At 33.3% G+C, this 14,194-nt stretch overlaps 2 protein-coding genes across 13 annotated transcripts in view; both read right to left on the reverse strand.

Moving 5' to 3' along the window:
- The window catches only part of LOC111428245 (Autophagy-related 16), a 178,998-nt gene extending 167,850 nt beyond the window's left edge, over positions 1 to 11,148 (reverse strand). For 2 of the 6 annotated variants that reach the window (XM_071199313.1, XM_071199311.1), the window contains exons 1-9: positions 10,967 to 11,148; positions 10,648 to 10,912; positions 10,414 to 10,576; positions 10,265 to 10,353; positions 10,067 to 10,114; positions 8,928 to 9,063; positions 8,557 to 8,662; positions 8,213 to 8,230; positions 7,833 to 7,975 (exon numbers count right to left, since the gene is read on the reverse strand). In XM_071199313.1, the coding sequence (XP_071055414.1) occupies positions 7,833 to 7,975; positions 8,213 to 8,230; positions 8,557 to 8,662; positions 8,928 to 9,063; positions 10,067 to 10,114; positions 10,265 to 10,353; positions 10,414 to 10,576; positions 10,648 to 10,912; positions 10,967 to 11,132 (1,134 nt within the window). In that variant the 5' untranslated portion in view covers positions 11,133 to 11,148. The remainder of the gene's footprint in view (positions 1 to 7,832; positions 7,976 to 8,212; positions 8,231 to 8,556; positions 8,663 to 8,927; positions 9,064 to 10,066; positions 10,115 to 10,264; positions 10,354 to 10,413; positions 10,577 to 10,647; positions 10,913 to 10,966) is intronic. The other 4 variants (XM_071199314.1, XM_071199312.1, XM_023063685.2 and 1 more) reach the window with 3 other exon arrangements.
- Positions 11,149 to 11,438: 290 nt separating this feature from the next.
- Positions 11,439 to 14,194, reverse strand: part of LOC111428258 (peripheral plasma membrane protein CASK) — a 74,538-nt gene continuing 71,782 nt past the window's right edge. For all 7 annotated transcript variants that reach the window (XM_023063701.2, XM_023063700.2, XM_023063705.2 and 4 more), the window contains 2 exons: positions 14,001 to 14,176; positions 11,439 to 13,939 (listed from right to left, as the gene is read on the reverse strand). In XM_023063701.2, the coding sequence (XP_022919469.1) occupies positions 13,760 to 13,939; positions 14,001 to 14,176 (356 nt within the window). In that variant the 3' untranslated portion in view covers positions 11,439 to 13,759. The remainder of the gene's footprint in view (positions 13,940 to 14,000; positions 14,177 to 14,194) is intronic.

The raw sequence follows: 14,194 nt of genomic DNA on the forward strand, positions 1-14,194 counted from the left end.
AATTTACATTGTTGGATAATTTGTAGATTCAATTAAAACAAGTGCTTAGCGCAGGTTTTGAGGCGATAACCGATGGCCCGTGTCCGCCATGATAAACTGTTGGCCGTATTTACCATTCCGTGACAGCTTAATTGTTACTTTGTATCCAACCTCCATGTTCAATTGACGACGTCGATGTTGCTTTATGGCAACACAGTTTGCTAAATTGAACGATACATCACTCAGGGTACAAGTTCTCGATTCTTTTGCCAAGTTTTTATATCTACTTCTGTAGAACATTTCTACCTTACGGTTGTTTCTTTTAATGATTAATAAATATTTAGTCAAATAACGTTGCGTACACACAATATTATAAGTTTCAAGAAGGCCTATAGTATTAATTTTGCAATTATATTTAACGACGACACTAAAAGCGTTAAACAAATAATTTACTATCATCGTTCGGTGTCTTCTAATAGGGAGTCGTTTCGTTTACGATCGGTAAACTCTGTGACATCCGCCATTGGAGAGAATTTAAAATACGTGGAAATATTTTCTCGACGGAGGTCTGAGGGTTCGACAAAAGGAAATTGCTAGGTCCAGCCGGCCCAATTTATCGCATCGTTATAAAATGGAACGTTAAAAAGAGCTCTGCGTTGAATCTCACGCTGCGATTATGATTCTGTTTGCGCGATTAAGTGTTTTGTTTGGTTGACTTTGAAAGTTTACGATCTGGTATTTATTTGTAGCACGTTATCGTTGCAATGGAGCCATCAAGAAATTTTCAGTGTTTTTTGTACAATATTACTACCTGTGTGTGGTCTAGAATTAAAGATATTTTTTAATTTTTTTTATTATACTTCGTACACACAAGAAGAAATTTTATGGATATGTCTATTTTGAATGTCTGTACAATTTTGTAATCTTCGTTTAGAAGTGAGATGAGGAGTGTTCCAATAAAATAACAGCCAAGTATAAGTCAAGATGAAAGAATCACAGGCGCTATGACATCTACACCTACGATTGCGATGGAGACTATGCTGAACGTGTACCATGGCGCCAAATTTCGGATATAAGGAACATACCTTTCTGTTCTATGTAAACGTTCATGAAAAGATTGGGCTAGTTTTCTGACCCTTGAATGAACAGTAATTGTGGAGACGTACAAAGGGCCCGCTGGGGCCTAAGTGCTGTGAAGAAACTCACCCCCTCGCGAAACTACATACATACATACATACATACAAGTCAAGATGAGATGTCAAAAGCTTCAAGAATCATAATGTTTGTAATTATAAAAAACAGGAAACTATGGTGTTTATGAAATTATTCAAGATAGGTAATTGAAGAATTGCAAAGTATTTTGTATATATTTTTAGAACATTTTCCCATTAATCCTAAGAAAACCGATTGCGTAACCCCCCTCGCTCTTCACATTCCAAGTGACTGATGACGGTGTCTCGACGCAAAGGAAGTGTTTCACGGACGTCGCCATCGGCCTTCGCGATACGATCATCTGCATGTTTGCGCTTTTCGCCGCCGCGCCGCCGAAGAAATATACGGCCTTTGCTTGGTTGGACAGATGTTCCGTTCAATCGTATACAGTTAATTCGCAGCTCTGATGAACGTTCCAGTTCATCAATATCGTCGTCGTTGTAGAGGTAACTGTATCAGTCGCGTATTTGCGTTGCAGCGACGACAATAATAAACCGATTTCGATTGGCTTCGATCAAAAAAAGAAGTTTAGCTTTAATCCGATTCGGACGGCCGTAATACCCCATACGGCTAGTTGTTCGTTAATGAGCAGATAAGATACGCAGCATCGAAGACCGTTGTGTAACGTGAAAACAAATGGTTTCGTACGACGGTTACCTTTAATCATTTATGTAAATTTTCCTCGCGTAGAGTCAGTTTGAAAATATTGAGCTTTACGTTTGTAGATGGTTATCTCGAGTTGTGTGTCTTTATATGTTGTGTTGGAATGTTAATGTTAGCCATTTCCCTTGTTTTAGAGTTAGGGTCAGCATGACAAATCTCAGGTTAAACTGATAATGCGGTAACTAACATATTTATTATAATTGAAACGTGTCTAATTTGTCTTAATAAAATTGAATTTCGAACACTTATTTTTGTAGGGTGATGGCGCAACCCGAACGATATTTCGACACATTCTTCTTCGTCCGCAAATATTTGTGGGGCGCGACGTGTCGCTGTAGACGATAACGTCGCGCATTTCCTAACAGATCGCGTGTCTCCTTTGAATTATTCAACGCAACATCCATTTCTTCTTTGCCATTGAAAAATACAGTGCCTGTTATAGAATACATTTTTAAAAGGTGACAAGTTTTATTTATCAAAGCTTATTTTAGATTAATTAAAGTTCAAGGTATCACGAATCAGAAATCCACAAAGTTTCTAAAATATCTTCAAGTTTAACGAGAAACAATTTCCTTACAACATATTTTGCGGTTTTCTAATCAAATCCACATATTCATCAATTTTATGGCCAATTTAATTTTCCGGGCGGATGTTTGCGTTTTTATTTCTGTATTCGTCTTAATTACTACTTCAACTTCGAAGGAAAAAAATCAGCTATAAATCTAAAAGAGTACCTTCCTCTGTAATGTCGGTCTTCTTAATCTCGTCCTTTAAATAAATTGTTGAAAAGCTTCGTTAATTTTACATGGTTAAAATTAACGGGAGAGGTCAGTTTTAACTTCATGTTGAACTTTGGGCTTAACATTAGCTTCAATTTAAGCCTCTCTCCGAATGCAAATATCTTTGGGAGGTTGGAAGTTGTTCTTTCTGGTCGACGACGTTAGTCATCGTTGTTGGCGGTTGCAAGCAGAGCACTAAATAACCAAAGTGCGCCCCGGCAAAAACACTTTCACGGCTGCGCAGCCATTTTAAGCTTCGGCAAGTTAGGTACCCAACGTAGACGATGCCATCCATTATCGGAACTTTCGCAATTTGCTGTGCTGCTTTCGAAGAGGGGTGCCGCCGCGAGAGAGGGTGAAATGGGCCAAAACATTTTTATGGGCCCCGAAGAAAAATTGGGTCGTAATCGTTACGTGATCGCTATCGGTGATCACCCTCATTTTGAAACTACACGCGTTTTAAAGGTTTTTAAAGAATTCGTTAAATATTTTTGCTGTTTATTAAATTTAGTTATTAACAGCTTTGATTTTGGAATGGGCGAAAAGTTTGGTTTAGTTCGGAAAATGTTTTAATTATGCCGGACATTTTCCCACAGAACTGCGTCATGAATTACCTCTCTTCGGTCGACGTGGTGCAGCGGGAAACATACACGCTCCGTAGTGCGTGTCAAATGTCTACACCACCCTCTCTATTGTAATTAAAACGGCACACATACGCGTGGTGCGTAACCAATCGACTATTCCGGGTTTTTCCGCCAGAAAAACCCGGAATTTTAACATGACGCGTTCCGAAAATTCCCTAACATACACGTTATCACAAAAAAATTAAACACAACAAAACTTTTTAATTCTGTTTAATAAACTTGTTTCTTTTTGTTGTGATTAAACCCTCCCTTAAAATCTAACCCAGCTGATTAACTTGGCTAACTTATTTATTACGTTGATCTCGTCAAGTTTGCAGAAAAAGGGTCGGACATTAAAGTCCCGTTAACGGCTTCGTCAGCTCGTAGAGGCTCAGAAGCTTCACGGACCGAAACTTCAACTCAATCATTCATAGTCCGGTCCGCCTCTGTACATGAATGCATAATGAATTACGACTCGGTTCTGCCCTCAAAATCGACCCCAAGGTCCTTTAGAAACAAAATAAACATTGCGTACAAAAAAATCTTATTTTAGTCTCATTTAAAATGATTCTTTAAAAATGATTAATGTTCCAATTTTCCACGTCCGGTAATAACCTTCCCCGTGCTAAATTGTTTATCTCAACGATCGCATTTTGCCTCTTAACTGTTAGTAATACCGTTTATGTAGTATTAAGACTGGTTTAATGCCGATACGTGACAAACTTGACGATAAGGAAGCAGCGGAAGGAGTGGTCTCCTCATCTAAACTCCCGAGCAATTCATGGAATTTAATGTAAGCATTAACTTTCACCCTCGTTTTCGTCGTTGTATCTCAACGACAGACGCAATTATTGTAGCAGCTGTTACTGGATAATTGATAATTTATATACTCGTTTGTGGTAACCATTTGTTGAGACCACCTTAAACTCTCCAAACTATACAAGACAAGAAAGAAGACTAAGAGACCGCGTCTACAGAAGACTAAGAACTTAAGCGGAATCGGTGCGCGCTCTCACGGTAAATCTTGCTTCGCGGCGAAGCTAATTTCGTTTATATGAGTAACGCGTTACCCAGCGGTTCCTAATCGTCGATTAATAACGCTCCAGTTTTTACTGTAGCTCCGTTATTAATCCCTCGGCTGTTGCGTAAGCAATCTCCTGCTGGAGGATATTTCTTCTTCGCCAGATAATAAATAGGTTTTCCTTCTCTTCTACAATAGAATCAGATTGCTACTCGATTTGTTTAAAAAACATACCTTTCATGAATGTATTTCCTGGTTTATATCATTGTATAGAGGTTGCTGTTAAGATTATTTCCTTAAAGCGATTTATAATAACTATTTAAAATATGTAAGTATCAAATAGAAGTTTGCTGAACATCGAACATCTCGATATTATCTTCACCGCTCAATTTAATTTTCTTCGCATTTAACGCTTCGCTTATTTAAACTTAAACACTTTCATTAACTAAACCATTTTCATGGTTACTAAACTTTCCATTTCATTAATCTATCACAAACCAACTTTATAACTATAAAGTTCCACCCACTTTCAACATCCCCATTAAATTTTGCGCCTAAGGTAGTGTAAATTCTTGTTAATGGGTCATTAGAGTCGTCTAATCTCCCCGAGAACGTCTCTACAGGTGTAGGACTTCTAGCACACGACACCACGAAAAGGGGGAATCCCTGCGATCTTATCATTTGGAATAAGGTTGTTTTGGTCGTTTTCTGTAGTATGCCTACTCAAAACCCCGGGGTATCGGTTTCGTCCATGATTTACGACACAATCAGCGTTTTCTACTTCGGTTTTACGGGCGACCGCTTCTCTGGAATGCTAAAAACGAACACTTCTCGTACGTGTTCGTTCTCTCGGAAGTCAATCGGGATGGTTTTCGATGTAACCGGATTTGTTGGTCGGTTCGAAGATGTCATCATTAGTTAGACTTATTTCAACTTATTTTTTGTTGAGGTGTATCTAATTCCATGTAAATGCAGTTATAAAGTATATGCACGCAAAGTGGCTCGCAATTAACCCATCTTGTTTACTTTATAGCTGTTCCGAGAGCGTAGGTAATTGGGCCTAATATCTATTTTAAGTCCCTAACGTTGCAGTTTGACTTGGGAATGTAATAATTACAAGTAGTTTATTATTTTGATAACAAAAAATAAATTTTGAATGTAGACGCCATCCATTAATAGAGGATTTTAACAAACTTGTAGAACTGCTGGAGTCCAATTCCGTTTTCTCTTTACTGCGAAGCCAAAACATTAAAAACGGCTGAATCTGCAATAAAAGCGTTCAGAAGTTTCATACTTTTACGGTCCGCTCTTCACTAACTAAAATAAGTTATTCATCTCGGTCGTGAATTTTATTAGCCCATTCGACTTTATGCACTTTTGGGTTATCGCGATCTATTGCTATATAAATTTTAAAAAGTACTTTTAAAATAAGTTTTTCTTGATATGGGATCCAAAAGAAATCTGGTTTATATTTAAGTCGATTAGATACGATTTAATTGTTTAATATAAAGAAGATATAAATAAACACAGTTGAAGATCTCGACGGTAGATTGTTGGCTTATGAATGAAGGTTTAATCCGTGAGTAGCCGAGACGGGAAGATAGTACCAAAGATATTTTAACTGTTGACAGTTATGGTCGTGAAGCAAAAGCCAACGTCGGGCAGAGTGAGTACAAGCTTCTAGAACCTGTCACGGTTAATAAGTTAATTATTCATCTTACCCTAGAGGCAGATCGCGCGCGCGCCGCTTTGTGCCGACCCGTAGAGGATTGAAGTGCGCCCCGAACGACGGTTAGATATCGGTTCAATCCGGCGATGTAAAGTAAAGACCGTAAGAGTTAATGGAGCAAGGAAGCGTCGAGTCGGCAAGAAGCACAAGAATCGACTCGGTGGTGTGGTTGAAGAGAAGAGATACCGGGGGCCTTATTGGCACGATATAATGACTTCGTGCCGCGAAGGGAAAGTCTGCAGGTCTCTATACAGTGGACCGGAATCGACGATCACGCTCTCGTTTTCCACCAGATGCAATCCGAAACGGCCCGGACCGATTATTAATACGCCATTATTTGAACGACGATGGCGTAAAAGTACGGAAATTATACGACGGCTTAAGGCGGGGGCCACGACCCAACCCGTTGGACCTCCGCCTCCGATAAACACGCCGGGGACGGACGTCCAACAGTTTCCGGTAATTACGCGAACGAAAGCGAGAACGGCGCAACCAGAACGTGACCTCTATATCTAGCTATCACGGTATTAAATTACGATCGAAGGACTAATGGTGGGGGCTGAAAAAAAAGTACGCGGCAATAGGGCCCTACTTTACTCCTTTATCCTTAGACTCTCTTTGTGAGCTTCGCGGAATTCCGCAATTGCACCGTCATTTACTACCACTCGCCACTCAACTTTATAGTCCGAAGAAACGGTTTCCTACCATCGTCTTATTTCTACGATCAACTTATTTCTACGATCATCTCATTTCTACCATCGTCTTCTTTCTACCATCGTCTTCTTTCCACAATCGCCTTCCCTCTACGATCATTTTCTTATCTAGTCCCTGTTTTTGCAGATTCTGTTACCATATCTGGTAATGTAATAAAAATAGATAAAATAGGGCTAACTTTCGAGAAATTCTTTTGGAGTATTGATTACCCAATTCTTGTAAAGTTAAAATAATTCTCATTGCGGGAAGTAACCATAAGAAGTTTCATCCCTCGGGAGATTTGTCTAGTAAATAAAAAAGAAACTGGTCATCAACACTCAGCATTCCCACGGCGTCTAATTGAACACGAGGTATTTCCTAACGGGCGCTCTACCAACAGCCGGTTTCTAACACACCGGATTCTCAACAAACTGTTATAAAGTTGCAGAAAGAGGATTTTTCCAGAACACCCGAAGTGGTCCGAAGTCGCCACCACGCCAGCACTGTGCAGCGGTAGCTCTTGGACGCGTTTAATTTTATTGCCCACCAGTGCCGCAATTGTCGCGATCGCCTGCTAACGACTGCCGTTTGTGTGCCCGAGATAAAATTTTGCGATAATGAGGTGGTGTCTACGAGAACGACGACACCTATAACTAATCCTTAAGAATTACAAGAATTTATTGATGGCCCACGTTAGATTCCTCCAAATCATAGCATGGAAATCATTTAAAAGATTGTATCGCCACTTGAAAATGAAATAAATAGAAAAGATAGTGGTTAGGTAGGCATTCCGCATATTAAAATCAAACTGTTAGAAGGATCTTATCGGTCGCATCTCACTAAATGCTAAATGCAGATTCTGCATGTCATTTACTAAACCTGTAAATAGTATCGCCCCGGGCGCCTTACATTAGATCTACTTTGTTTAGTTTGTTTGCATTATTGTAATAAGAAGGAAGCGATTGCACAGTACATTACTAGAGAGGGACTTTTCCATTATTAAAACACTCTCCAGCTTGTTATGTATTAAATTATTTTATTTGCCATTCTAAGAACATCGCGTTTAAATTAGCTGCACGACTAATAAATAATATAAATGAAATGCCATGAAAATTAGATAAATAATTACTTACCCTTAATCTCATATCGGATAACGTCCACACCCTGCTGGCGTAATCGTTGGAAGCCCCGATGATCATCGTTCCAGTTGAGTCAAAATCCACGGACATAACTCCAGCGTTACTTCCTACCAGCACACCTCGACATTCCGAAGTACCTAAAAAAAATGTAAAAAAGTTATTGGGAAAACTAAAAATGTTTGAAAATCAGTTGATAATCTAACAGGAAAAGGAAGTTAAAAAAGCTAAGAAAGAAAAACATATTTTAATAATGATCTAATAGGAAGCATATTAACGAGATGATTAAAAGCAAAGAATTTCTATCCATACTAACACTACATAAGTCTTGAGATATCTATGCACAATTACAAAATTTAATGAAGAACAATACTCACCTGGTCGTCCTTCAGACCCTAGAAATCGTACATGAACGTTAAAAAATGATAACTTTTTATTTGTAGAAACATAATAAGCTAAAGTCATATAAGAAATTTATTACTTTACAACACAAAAGCGAAATAAATTAAAACATTAACAAACCACGAACAAAGAATTTTTAATAAAAGAAACATAACAAGGAAAAAATTAATTTGGTAAAATAAGTTAGTAAAATTAATTTATGGAAAATTATAAAGAAAAAGCTTTGATTAGACCACAAAGTTAGTTGAATATGAATGGATAAAATTTTTTGGGATAAATTAATTAATTTTTTTGATTATAAACATAAAAAAGAACTAACCTTTGGAAATATCCCATAGTTTTACCTTGCGATCAGCACCGCCAGTTGCTAAAATTCTATCTACAGGACTCCATCGAACTGCATTAACTTCACCGTCATGCGCATCCTAATTATAAAAGAAAATTTAAAAAAATGCACATAATGTTACAGTAACAAAATTTACCAAAGAAAAATGGACAATATTACAATATAAAAACTCAAAAACAAAAAAAACTTTATTTATTTACCTTTTTAAAAATTATTTTCAAAAATATGTTTCTAAAACATTTTCAATATCCCCATAAAAATTCAAAATAAAAAAAAACAAATTAATTTAAAAACATTTCTTTATTGAAACTTATACATTTTTAATCAGGTTTTTGGTTACTTACGAATTTTATAGCAGCTATCGTTGGCAGTACAGAGTGGTATGTGGGTCCAGCACCTTCCTTTAAATCTTCAGGTGATATTCCACGGGTATCACGACATGCTTCTTCCAGTTCTTTTTGCATTTTCGCGTTACGTTTTCTGTAACAATATCACAACTACATTATCTTGATTTATTGGAATAGAATTTAATGTAAATTAAAATTAATATAATTTAAAAAACATCATGCAATATCTATTTTTTATGTTAAATTAAGTAAGTTCATTAATTGAGTTAAAATATGTTAAGAGTTTAGAAGAAAACAACATGTTTACCATCACCTGAGAGTAAAAGAAATAAAAAAACTTAAATTAAGAAAATTATTTAGATATATAGCTTCTTATATATCTTATTATATATCATAGCTTCTTGGTCATTTTATTCAGATAAGTATGCTTGAAGCATGAAATATGATGAATTAGATCTTGTAATACATATCAATGATAAAGAAGCATGTAAGCTATGATAAAATATGATAAAATTAAATCCTTCTAATATTTCGTGGGCTAGATGGCACATGGAGAAAACATGGAGAAGGAATATAAATAGAGACTAAATATAAATAGAAAACAATCTGAACGATCTTGGTCTGTCAGAATTCTTAAACATGTGAATATAGTAAATGCATTCATTGAACAATCTTCAAGTCAATCAGCATACATCAATGGGCGTTGTGTTTCGAAATTTATAACATAATAAGACAATATTACAGTGATTGTTCACTGGAATTGATATTGTGACAATATTTAGCTTTAACTGGGAACTTGCTATAAAATGAGGATTTTGAAGGTAATGTTTCCTTTTATATGGTTGTAAAATTTTCTTCACTTTGATATTTGCTTGTTGGTGTAGCACCAAAAGTTTTTTACTTTCAAAGCAACAACTTGAAGCGAAAACCATTAATTAATTCCCATAAATAATGTGATGGAAAAAACTTTTTGTAATCTACAAAATAATTTTTCTGAATATTTCAATTAAATAAAATAATATATTGTAAGAAACATTTCTAGAAGAAAAAGTACCAAAGAACCCCAACAGCCAACAATTTTTTCAAATCATGCAATAATACACCTCATCCGGAATTCATAACTACTCAAAACCTACCTGAAAAGATCGAAAGTGCCGCGAATCAAAGGAAATTTGGAGACGTTGCTGCAAAAATGTATTACAAAAAAAGAAAGCTAATGGTTTTCATACCATATACATCAAAAATAAGCACAAAATAGTTAAATTGCAACAAAAATTTTCTAATATTAATGAAATTATAATTATTTAATATCAATTACTAATATATATACTTACTTTAAAAAATTATCATTTTCTTCATTCATTTTATCAGCATCTTTAGCCTTGTATTTTATCAGTCTTTCAACCAGTTGGTTGTTCTCCATCTAATTTTTAAGCATAAATATTAATTTTAAAAATGTCTTTAATTAATAAACAATACAAACCTGAGCTTTTCGTAATTTATCTTCTAAGGATGAAAAAGCAAGTTGTAACGCTTGGTGTTCATCTCGTAATATTTGATTTAAATTTTCTAATTCCAATTTGCTAGTTTCGTACATTCTAATTTCTGCTTTAAGAGTATTATTGGCCGCTTTTTGCTCATTTAAACTATTTTAGTAAATCAAATACATCATCTTTATATTTATAACATAACCTCAAAATAAAAGAAAAATTTTTACCTAGTTTCTCTATTTAGTAAAGCTTTATCTTTCTCTTGTACCAACACATTCAGATCGATGATTTGTTGAGAATTTTCACCTTTCCTTCGATGTAACTCTGTTAACTCTTCTTGTTGCATCAAAAGTTTTTGTTCCAAATGTTGAATTTTCTCCGATAATTTCCCATCGGAAGCTATTGAACTGTTACTGCCAGCCGATAAGGCCCCTATTCGTAATTTAAGGTTTTCGCTACGTAAAACGTTAGCATTTTCAAACAATTTATTATCTAAAATATAAGGTGAATAATAAGTTAAAGGTTATGTTTTGATAAATATCTTACTTTGCAAGATTAACTCTTGAAAACATTGCGTTTGATTTTTATTTCGCTCTTGTAACTGATCTATTATACATTTTCGCCAATTTTCCATGACTTTAGTGTTATAACTTGAAGAAATGTTATTGAAATTGTCAAATTTAAAAACATAACCCCAATTTTTATTGCACATTAAATGTCAATCGGGTAGTTCGAATTTTTGTGTTTAGATGGCATGATTTGGGTAGGGTCCTTCTTTATGAAAATTAATTAAAAGCAGTTTATGGAAAAATCGCTGAGACGGGTCTCACGAAATGAACACCAAGCGTTACAACTTGCTTTTTCATCGTTAGAATGAATTGTTGTTCATAATTTTTAATAATTAAAAAGATTTGTTTGTTTAACTTTTAATTTGGCTTTTAACGAATAGATGGTGCTATCTGGAAATATGAAAATGAGGGAAATTATGAATTTAATTTTTTTAATAAGAAATAAAAGATTTGATTCAAATGGTATATCTTTATTGAGAAATATTGAACCTACAATCATCTATATATAATATATACTTTCATATATCATATAATTCAAATGCAAATTTAAGTTTTTTTTTCAATTTGCTACATTATCATAACAAATTCTTATTTTTTCTTAATTTATTATGAACCGACGGGATTAATAGCCCTTATTTAAATTCATCCATGTAAGGTAATGACTTTTTTATTTATTTAGTGTGTGAGGTACATTGCCCTTTCATTAATTTTTAAAAAAAGCGATCGTTCTTTCTTACTTAAATTATTCCACTTTTTAAACTTAATTTACAATTTCTTATTAACAAATACCTTTTACATCCGTTTTATTTTTAATACGAATTCGTAACGTCTCGAATAACATGTTTTAACAGTTAGTTAGACGCTTAAGTCAGTAAAATCGTCATTTTCATACTCTAATTCGCTATTTATGCTTGTTTTTCACTTCATTTTTTAGAAAACTAAATTACTAAAAACGTTTTATCGGTGGTTTTTATTTATTTAATGTGTAGTCGAAGACTTGTTTATCGTTGTCTTCTAATATTAATGTATTTAAAAAAAATTAATTTAATTTGAAGTTGTAATATTGTTCGTCTTATTTAAAGTGTTTCATCGTCATTATTTGTTGGTGCCAAATATCTTTGTTTTAGATTTTTTTTGATATGTGGTGCACATCGTAAATTTCCATTCATATTTTTATTGTTCTTGAATTTTAGGTTTAATGTTACAAGAAAATGGCAGTTTTTTTCACTTCTTTCCTAATTTGTGAATTTGTTTGGGAAGATCTTTTTATAAAAAAATCGATAAACTATTATAATTTACGTTTTGTAATACTTTTTTATATTGCTTATAACCTTTTTGTCCCTTTTGAGTAAATTGTGTAAGATGTGGTTGCTTTTTACGTATACACTAGAGAATTTCGAAATTAAGATTTAAGATTTTCTTATGAAATACTTTTCATTAAAACATTTCACGCATCCATTACTCTCGATTAAAAATTGTAAACTTTTTCGCTAAAAACGCATTGTTTCTCTTATTTTTATCACAAACTTTAGCTTTTCTAATCGACAGCATAATATCTTTTTTTATAATAATTCTATTTTGCTTTAAATTACATCTATATTCTCAACTATCTCTTTTAATATTATCATTAAATAACTTATTACATTGACTAGAACATCAGGTTTATTACATCTATTATAAATTTAATATAAACCTGGTTATGATTTTTTTGTAATATTTAAACAATAAATATGAGATAAACAATAATTTTTTTTGATTTTTAATTTACTTTTCGGGGGATAATACTTACAGTAATTATACTTTTTAGAATAAATACGCATTTAACGTCGTTTAAAAGGTTTTAAAGAGAGATTTAAAAAAAGGTAATTTTCTTAAATATTTTTACTTTTATGACTTATTATGATTAATATTTTCTTATCACACTTGATAAATTTAATTTTATTGAATCTATTTAACCTAAAATTAAACTTTAAAATTTAAAATCGTAATAAATAATTTATTTTTAATCTTTTATTACTTAATCTTTCTTAACTTAACTCAAACATTCACCAAGAAGTAACACAACAAAGTACGAAGAAGATAACGTGATTGGTGTTCTTGTTAATTACCTTATAACAGTGAATATATACTTTTTATTTTTTCCTTGCAATTATGTAATTATACTTTTAAGAAAAGACGCAAATTGCCTTAACAATATCGAAGCAAAAATTGTAATTTTATGTACAAAGATTGTTTTAAATCAAATTAAAACAAAAAAAGGAAAATAAAACAGCTTTTTTTTTAGACCTAAAACAGAATTTTACTTTCAAAAAAAATTTAACAAAAAAAAACAAAATAATAATAATAATAATACAATAAATATCTACAAAAAAAATTCTCTAGATGTATACGTAATCATTAATTTTTGTACAGTAAATGTTTATATTGGTGATTCTTTCAATTCATAACTTTTGAATCACCCTGTACTTGTTAAAACTTTGTTATTAATTAATAAATTTTTGGAATGTTAATTTTTTTCACTAAATTCTTTGGAATATCAACTTTACAACTATAAATTAATAAATTTCCTTTTAACATCTTAATCATTAATTTTTCTTCTTTGGTTTTACTCAAACATAAAAGAATTTATAGCTTAAAAACGAAATTATTAAATTAATTTTTTCCTTCTATCATTTCATTTACTTATTTTCTCGTATGATTTCTTAGTATATATTTATATTTAAAGCTCTTAGAAATTCTGAAGCGAGCCAAACTCCATTGACTGCCTCTGTCAGTAGACCCAAGATACCGGAATCCATTGTGGCGTGGTTTGTGCTTTCTCAATAGCCGTTTCTAAAGCTCCAATCGTCTCGTCAATATCATTGTTAACAATACATAAGTCAAAATAATGACCGTATGCTTTTCTCAACATTTCGGATTCTTTTGCAAGACGTTCCAAACTCCCATCGTACTAGAATCAAAAAAAGAAAAAAGTAAATCATTTTTTTAATAAATAAATATGTTTTAATTACGTCTGTTATGTTTTGTAAAGCTGGCGCTCCAATAAACACAACGTACGGTGAAAATTCAGCGGTTCTTAGAATTTTTAAAGCTTGTGGTTCAACATCTAAAATTGCCATTTTTCCTTCTTGATGGATTTTTCTTATTGTTTCTAATTTAGTTCCGTACATGGCGTCTTCATGAGTTCCTAAAACGAAATTGAACA

This window comes from Onthophagus taurus, chromosome 10 (genome assembly GCF_036711975.1).
Source record: "Onthophagus taurus isolate NC chromosome 10, IU_Otau_3.0, whole genome shotgun sequence".
Taxonomy (NCBI): domain Eukaryota; kingdom Metazoa; phylum Arthropoda; class Insecta; order Coleoptera; family Scarabaeidae; genus Onthophagus; species Onthophagus taurus.